An 8,927-nucleotide genomic window follows, 5' to 3' on the forward strand; every position below is an offset into this window, starting at 1 on the left:
TTTAAATTATTTTATTGCTCACAAAACAAACAACCACTGATAATTAGAAAATTAAGCCTCGTTTAAATACTGGCATCCCTTTCATGGTCGAGCTAATGTTGCCAGCTAAAACACCAAAAATTTAACAAAAATAATATTAAACTAGCCAAATACTGTAGCGACACATCACTAGCGGACATTTGAATTTGCCGACTTAGAACGCGGTCGGTTAACCAATGTGACGGTTGATCGGGAGTCGGATAATCGATGCTCTACTGTACTTAATATATTGTATATCAGAGACAGAAAATAATATTTATAAATAATGGCTATCGTGGTGTCGTGTTTAATTCTTCAAAAATTCATGAAAACTTTGTGAATTAATTTTTTTTTCTAAGATAAAGTAGATTATACATCAAAAAATTCTTTCAATCTGACTTCACGCAAGAATTGGGGGCGTAACATTGTTTCTTATCTTTCACTCCATTCTGTTCTAAAATAGTGACCTCAATGCATGAGAATTCATTGACCACTAAACTAGTGTAAAACTGAATTTACTGTTATTTCATTAGTGTCTATAAATAATACATATGATTATTTTGACTGAATTAATTATTAGTCAAATATAAGATTGTTAATCAAAATAATTAATTAAAATTAATACTTTTTCAAAACAAAATTTCGTTTAGATTCATTTAACCTTAGATGAATCTAATTTTATTAAACTTTAAGCAGTTTTTTATAATTATATCTTAAGGTACATTTTTAGTAAGCTTTGAAAGATGGTTTGTTGCAAATTTTCTAACTTTATATAAATTTTAAGTAGATTGTTTTGATCTAACAGCTCAGAAATTATATTAATTAATCGTCGAGAATTCTATCCTTATTAATATCAATCGTTCTACTTAATGATAATGTTAATCATCACGTATAAAGCATATATTTTAAAGGGCAATACTGTATCTTTAAAAACATTTGTATAATTTAAAGATTCATATCATTACTCTGACCATTATTTTGATTCGTTTATAAAGAATAATCTGTATAAAGTATTTTACATATACATATATATATAAATTTGAAAAATCCTCATCATTAAAATACAAATTAAGATGGCTATAACATTTACTATATTGACTCTTGATGTGTCTTTATAGATTTAAGTTTTAACAAAATTGTCTAGTCATCGAATATATTATTTGAAAATAATAATTCTTAGAATATAAAAAAATACATATAAATAAATAAAAATGCAATTTGTATCGTTTACTTGTCCAGATTATTTACAGAATAAAGTAAAGTAGATGCTACGCCAAAAGTTGTCTATTTAGATTGGCAAGTTAAAAAGATAGTGGCCAATGTGATCATCATCACTCTTAATGACCAGAATAACTGGTTTGTTGTATGTCCGTGATATTATCATAGCGTTATGTAAATGACAATTTTATTGTTTTGCCTCTGAGCAACACTTGGGAATAGCATCATCATCATCTACCCTATATTATTGTCTAATGACTGTAATAAATTTGTGTCATAGTCACAGACCTTGGCGTTTAGTTCGGTTTTAAAATTCTTTAACTCCTATAAACAAATTCAGGGAAAGAAACTGTTGTTTTTATGTAACACAGCTTCCTTTTTACTTCAGAAATGCTAGTCACGACACTAATAACGAATTTATTTGTGAAAACTGCGTGCCAAACGTTTTACTTGTGGTTATTATCTCCGATCTGGATTGTAATTGAATATTCTTCACATCGAAAATTAAAAATAATTTTATGCAAAATATTGAATATTTATGTGTAGTGATGTATTCAGTTTTGAATTTTTTTTTATTTCATTCTAGATTTTTAAATATGTGTACAGATTTATATTTTTATTAAATAAACCGCCGTAATTTTTTTAAAGATTTAGCTATAATTAATATATACAAATTAAATTTCATAAAAAGGCCATTTTACGGTTTAAAAAAAAAAAGTAGTATGTTAGGTTAGAAAATCATATTTTTATATAGAGAAAATTATCCAAGTATCTAAGTATTTACCTGAATTCCAAAAATTATCATTTTTTATTAGAAAAATGAAATTTTCATAAGAATAGCGAATATTTAAATATTTTCGGCTATTAAAAAACATAATAATATTAACAGCATTAAAAAAATCATTATCAAAATTTATTTGACCAATTAAGACAAATTCACAAAAAAAATCTGCTTCTGGACGATTGAAAACAAGCTTTCGCAAAGCCAAAAAAAGACACTTCAAACTTTCGAAAGGGGACATACCAAACTGGATACATAAAATGAGAATTTTATATAAACAAAAGCGCGTATAAATAAACATGTATTTCGCGGAAGTAAATGCTACCTAAACAATAAAGCGTGAAGGATAAACTTATCACATGACTAAAAACGTATCAGCGAAGCAGCACCAGAAATCAACTGGTGAATCACAAACTCGGGACTGTTTGATTAAAAAAATGAAAAAAAAAAACTCGACCAATTATATAACATTCTGTACAGAAACCAAATTAATTAACTCAAGCCATTAATTGTCGTAACTTGATTACAAGCCAACATTAAAATGTCCCTTTTTTCTTTAGGAAACCTAAGTTCTTTCCCCGCCAGGCGAGCCATTTCTAACTCATGTTCCGAATTTAGTAATTCTCTTCCAATGATGCCCGGAGTTTCTTGTTCCCTGGCGATCCAGTCCAAAGCCATCTGAGATCTCATATCATCGTCGAGTGCGCGTTGAGAATAATGAGCAATAACCTCTTGTCTAGAGCATTGTCGTTCTCTCATCGCCTTCAAACTGCCGTTCCAGTGCAGCAACTGAAACACCGTCATTAACTCTTGGAATTCCAACATGGTTCTCCCCTTATTGGCTTCTAACATGAATCTGAACGCATCTATGCCACTATCGGTGCCGCTGCCTACTCCCTGATAAAATCATCGTCGTTAATATTAATCGAAGAAGGGGTGTACGAGTGATATAAATATACTTACAGTAAATGATGCGTGTGCCTCTGCGATCGCCTTTTCTATTACATCATCGGAGATTTTCCTAGATGGATGCTCATTAAATATCGAATTCATCAGAGCAATCTTAGCAGCACTTCTTCTCGCTTCGGCCTTAGTTGGGCAATTCTGTATTTAAATTATATAAATATTAATTAATAATTATCGAAACGACAGTTAAGATGTACAAGGTAATAGTTAACATCTTCGAATAGGAAAAAAAATCGAGAAACGTTTGCCACATGTAAACTATTTGTTTATGCAAATGAGAAAGAGGCAAAGGACCGTTTGACATCAACTATTTCCAGAGACGATGAAAATTGTCATCGTTATGTACGGTGAGTACGGGAATATCGTATCAAAACAGGTCGAATTCACGTCTTCCTGCCTACCTCGCTATGGCAATACATCAATTGCATTGACTGGCACGCACAGGCATCAGTCTAATTACGGGTTAGTGGTTGATATATTATGTAATAAATCTTCCACGACCAATTATTTACATCAACTTCGCAAGAAAAACCTTCTCTTTTCTCTTTCCATAGTTGGTGTCGGCAAGCCCTTCCCTCTAGCGTTAAACATTAAACCCCTTAACGTGCATTACCTTCATTGAGCTACCCATTACCCTTCAACTGCCTTTACTCCTCCCTTCGTTTGAAAGATTTTACTCATCCCACCCCTCGAAATTAACAAGTTCTATCTATTGCCTATTGATTCTGTATCTAACTGCACTCCCAACAGCTCCATTTTTAAAGGTCGCCAATGAAAGCGGACTTAGCTAAATTGGAAACCTCTATAAAGTTTGGTAAACGGTCTGATTGGGGCCCATTTTTTCTTGTACAAGTGAAAACGGTTACGGCTCTGACAAAAGATCGGTGGCTCGAACTTTTTTAGGATGATGAAACGATTCGTAAAACACGAGGGGGTGAAAGTGGGGTTTGCTTTTGTACTAACTTCTTATTGAGACAACGTGTCTAGCCGGTAAAAACCGGATGGACCTGTTACGATAGAACTAACCTGTAGTGACTATCCGCAGTATAAATCCGTCCACCTGTGCTATACTTTTTCGCCTACCTGGAAAGAGGATGGGAAATACTTCGACAAACCAGTTTTTCTATATCGAAACGAAGATTAATTTAAAAAAGAAATCATGATTTATAGTAATTACACGATCTCTTCTTTACTGTTATTTTAATCAGAAATACAATTAGAATGCAAAGTTCAACAGAGAGAAGAAATTAGCAAATGAGTTAGGCTTTCGTAGATTCCTTTAGATGAGCTTTTTATTTTTACTTTTCCCCCTCAAAATTTCGCACCTCGAACTCGAAGAAACTGATACAAAAGTTAAATATAGGAGTGGCAGGTTTTGCGTGAGAACGGACACAGTCAACCCGTAGGGCTTGAGAGGGTGGGGGTTTTAACGTGGGAAAGGTGAACGGGACAATAGATCCCTAATCCACTCTTTAAACTACTGTTCGACTGAAAAATTCGACAGAAATAGAAAAACAAATCGGTTGAGTAAATCGAAATATATTTCACCCGATCAAAACATTAAGGATCGATAAACATATACGGAAAATTCAAAAGATAGAAGAATTTAAACAAACGACAGATGCCTCGGGTGTTGTGTGACCTCTGAAAGGGGCACTCATTGTCTGTGCAGTCACGTCTAAAGAGAAATCAGTGCAGTTGTTAGTTTATGGAGCATCCTACCCCTCCCTTTTCTCTTAGATCAAGCGGAAACGACTTCTTAGAAGACAGAAATGACCTAAAACCCACACATCAATCGTATCTCGATGTCTAAAGTGTTATCTCTCAATTTGGAAGTGAATGGGATCGAAAATGCCGGAGATAAAAGCCTACGCCATTTAAACTAATTAATTTTTAAATGTATATGCACCCGTTACTAATTTATTAAAAAGTTACTTTTATAATTCGTGTATATGATTCGATATTTATGGATATAATATATTTTCATTAAAATTAAATGAACAGACCTACCTGTAAACATCCAAAGCAACTGCCACCTGGAAGGGTTACATAACAGACATATGGAGGACTAGACGATGGTACGGATTCGTATATGACAAGAGCACCGTTTTTCAGTTCCGCACCCCTGGCCAATTTCATCTGCCAAAATTCTTGCAACGCTTCCACCACATTGACTGAAAATAGGTGTTTATTTCGTTATTAGTAAAAGATATACGGTATATAATTTAACAAATATTTTTCGGGACGAATCGTACGAATGAATTTTTCAGTGTCTCCGTTATAACAGACATAGACATACCCTAAAGAGACGAGGACATTATAATCACAAGAGTATTAGCATATCATATTATAGTGTACAGACAAACATCATCTCTTAATAATAGTTCAGCGAATGTATTTCTTCTGATCTAGAATAATTTAATTCATTTTGTTCACTATGTACAGTATTTGTACTGCTTCAGGGTATTAATTGAAATGTGACCGTTCAGACCGTAATCCTACTGTGATCCATCATAACAGAGGAGGAAAAAAAAAGAGAGAAAAAACGGATCCCGTTTGGAAATTAGTGCCTGTTTTGTATCAAAAAATTTCTATCGCTATCAGATGTAATGATGCGCTCCATTCCATAACCAAATTAAATCCGAAAAAATGTATATATTTTATAGTAATTAATGAAGCACGCGCGTAGTCAACCCCTTTAACGCGTCCGGATGCAAAATATTCCACATTCGCCGTATACTTAGCAATTAAAAACATAATTGCTCCGGTAATGTGAAGTAATGCAATGTGTTTCGCGGGAGTTTAATTTAAGAAAAATAAATAAATGTGTGATTCTATTTGGCAACACTTTAAATCAGACTCACCTTTCTGTTTTCTCAATCTGTTCCATAATTGTCTGTATAATGCTAACGAGTAACTATTATTATTCGATAGATCTTGAAATGCCCATAATAATAATGTCGTTGTGGATGTCTGACGATTCGATAACTCCATTGTCGATGTCATGGGAGAATCTGAAGTCCAAATTCCTGTCGACTGCATCTCCAGCAGCACAGACTTCCCGTCTTGCCTTGGGTCAAATGTGGCCTCGTTGCCAGTGACGACGGTCACCTGTCTGGGCCCACAGATTTTTAACGCAATCCTTCTTTTCAACGTCTCTATCTTTCATTTCTTATCGTTATTAAGATTTTTTAAAATTTATTATATATTTTCAAAAGAATAATTTTAACTTTTTCATAAGTTTTAATTATTATTCATCTACAATTTTTAGAAATTTGTGTTGCAGTGGACAGATGGCGCTTCCATCGTAACGGGTTCTCGACGTTGGTAAAAGTTCAAGGACGAGAGTTTTTTTTTTCTTTTTTTTTTACGTTCGGAAATCTGTTTTTACGAAATTTTTAATGATAAACTATAAGAAAAGATAATTAATTAGCTAAAGAATATTTAAGTATGGCAAAGGGATTTCGAACTTGATACTTTTAAAGGAAAAGCAAAAAAAAATATATATATATGTATGTACGGTAACGCGTCACGTTGCGAATACCGATTTTATTTGAGTGAAAAAAAAGCCGTATTCGTTAATAAAATCTTTAACAGCTGCAAAATAGTGATACGGTTTGAGTTTAGTAACAATCTGATACATTTTAAAACGAATTTTAGATATCAGAAAAAAAATTTTAAGTATAAAAAACAGCTCGGGGTAGATTTAATCTGTACAATGCACGGGTGGATTCATTTTCTAACGTATCAATCATCGCAAGACTAAGCTTATCTATTGGACACACATTGGAGGGTATTATGTGAACAGAAAACCAATCATAAGGAAAATTCGCAAATCAAGGACGGTGCAGAAGTATGATGGATAACACTACATGACAATACAGGATAAGACAACTAATTACTTGCTAGCTGCGTTGATTAAAGCAACACTTTTTATTTCGTATCTCGTCTCATTTAAATTTATAAGTAACTATATAAATTCGCTATATCGCTTTTTAGTCCGTGGTTACTTTCATCCGGTTTCTAACACGAGCAAAAATAGAGAATTTTTTTTATTATTGAAAAAAAGCTGTCTTTTTTTAAAGTGTGTGTTATCCCCAATTGGTTTAAACGGTGGTTAAAGTTCCGACAGATAGGTAATGAGGAAGATAAAATGTTAAGGTCACGTATTCTGATCTGACCTTTCCCATGCTCCTGTCACTGAAGTATACAGTGAAAACTCGAACAGAATGGCTACGATGTTAAGTATCATTGGTTCTTTCATCATTATATACAGGGTGCGTCCAGCTATAAAAGCCAGGTGTAAATAGTTGTAAGGTAAGGGTGGAGTGAAAACACGGCTGGATTGTCTGCGCATCTGGAACTCCCACACTCAAATATTATACATGTTATTAGATAAATGGGATTAGTTTCCGAGCAAAGATAGATTTAATTTGTTTTTAATGTCTAAACCAGAGACGATCATGTGGGATGAAATTGTGGAACGATTATTTATCCTTTTAAGGAAGATGTAACGTTTGATCAGACTAAACTACGTTGTTCTGAATGTACTCTAAGAAATAATAGAGTTGTTTAAAAATAATTCTGTTACTTCATTGTAGTAATTGTTTATACAATGATCATTTAGCATTATCTAGTTTTTATTAATTCCAAAAGTAATCATATCATCGAATCGATGATGATTCAATAAAGAATAACTAGGCTAATTCAGATTGATGGTATATTATAAAGAAGAATTTCTGTAACATGATTGCCAATCTGTAGTTTCTATTATCTAAAGGCATAAAAAGAATGCATCAGTTTATATTTTTTTTTTCAAAAATTTGTGAAAATTTAAAACGTTTAATAGAAGATACTTGAATTTTGTAAAACACTTTTAGGATTGTGGCATTATAAATTAAATACATTACTTTTTATATATAATAAGAATATCTTCCATATTTTATTCACTCTAAGTATAATGTTAAAATGATAATACTTAATATTTTCTATGATTTTGTTTTAATATTTTGTGGTTTCGTAAGAAACAAACTTAACTTTTAACATAAAGTTATACAGTAACTTGTATTTTACACGTTAGCTGAATAGTTATCGATAAATAAATAAATAAATAAATAATGAATAAATCGTATCCTACTAACCACTCTTAAAACATTTTTTAAGCATTTGTTTATTTTCAATTTAGAAAATTTATTTCACAATTATTATATTCTCAACATACTACAGTATATACCAAATTTAACTTGACTCTATAACTTTTAATTATAAAACGTCAGCAAACGTTTTATATTTAAATAAAAATTTTAATCTAGTTTTTCTGTCAAATCAAAATCGTCATCTTGAGTAACGAGGAAGAAAGTATAGATAATGTGTATAATTGACCTTATAAATTTAACTCAGATATTAGCTATACAATATCAAAATGATAACAAACTAAATTTCGCAAACAAACTGATTAGTCTAATTTTTTTCCCGTATAAAACTTAGAATTACTCTTAATATGAAGTTATATAAGTTTTACATTAACTGAATAGTTACTATTCATAATAATTCATTGCCGTGAAAACACTTGTTACAAATATATAATATAATATATTATATTATATTTCAGACAAAATAATATATATATATATATATATATATATATATTAACCATATATTAAAATTTTTAGTATTTATCACATTATTATTTAAGTTTTATTATAATAAATTAAAATAAATGTGATAACAATGATAAATATTTTTTTCATATAAGTTATTACCTTTTTTTTTCATGTTTAAAGTTTATAGAAAGATAAAAATGTTAAATTTAATATGTAAGAAATTAATTAATAAATTGAAGTTATTTTTAGAAGTAAATAGCTTGATTAAATTTTGAATTTAGATATTGTATTTAGAGTATAAAAAATAAAAACTTATTAGTTATCATCTTTTGTATTACTTA

General features: G+C 31.1%; 1 protein-coding gene across 1 annotated transcript; it reads right to left on the bottom strand.

The window, feature by feature from the left end:
- Positions 1 to 2,127: 2,127 nt before the first annotated feature.
- LOC111615024 (protein limb expression 1 homolog) lies at positions 2,128 to 6,080 on the bottom strand. Its single transcript, XM_023356401.1, has 4 exons — positions 5,848 to 6,080; positions 4,994 to 5,157; positions 2,981 to 3,121; positions 2,128 to 2,914 (listed from the first exon to the last, which is right to left on the bottom strand). Exons 1-4 carry the CDS (start codon positions 6,023 to 6,025, stop codon positions 2,510 to 2,512), a joined length of 888 nt encoding a protein of 295 aa, XP_023212169.1. The 5' UTR covers positions 6,026 to 6,080; the 3' UTR covers positions 2,128 to 2,509.
- Between the last annotated feature and the right edge of the window lie 2,847 nt (positions 6,081 to 8,927).

This window comes from Centruroides sculpturatus, unplaced genomic scaffold, assembly GCF_000671375.1.
Source record: "Centruroides sculpturatus isolate CEXI.00-Female unplaced genomic scaffold, Cexi_2.0 scaffold167, whole genome shotgun sequence".
NCBI classification, from domain to species: domain Eukaryota; kingdom Metazoa; phylum Arthropoda; class Arachnida; order Scorpiones; family Buthidae; genus Centruroides; species Centruroides sculpturatus.

Bases quoted from the DNA above. Each gene is read 5' to 3' on its own strand.
- LOC111615024 (XM_023356401.1), bottom strand. From the start codon at position 6,025: ATGCAGTCGACAGGAATTTGGACTTCAGATTCTCCCATGACATCGACA. The intron at 5,158-5,847 runs GTGAGTCTGATT...ACCTATTTTCAG, and splicing joins CAGATTGAGAAAACAGAAAG to TCAATGTGGTGGAAGCGTTG. The intron at 2,915-2,980 runs GTAAGTATATTT...TGATTTTATCAG, and splicing joins AGGCACACGCATCATTTACT to GGAGTAGGCAGCGGCACCGA.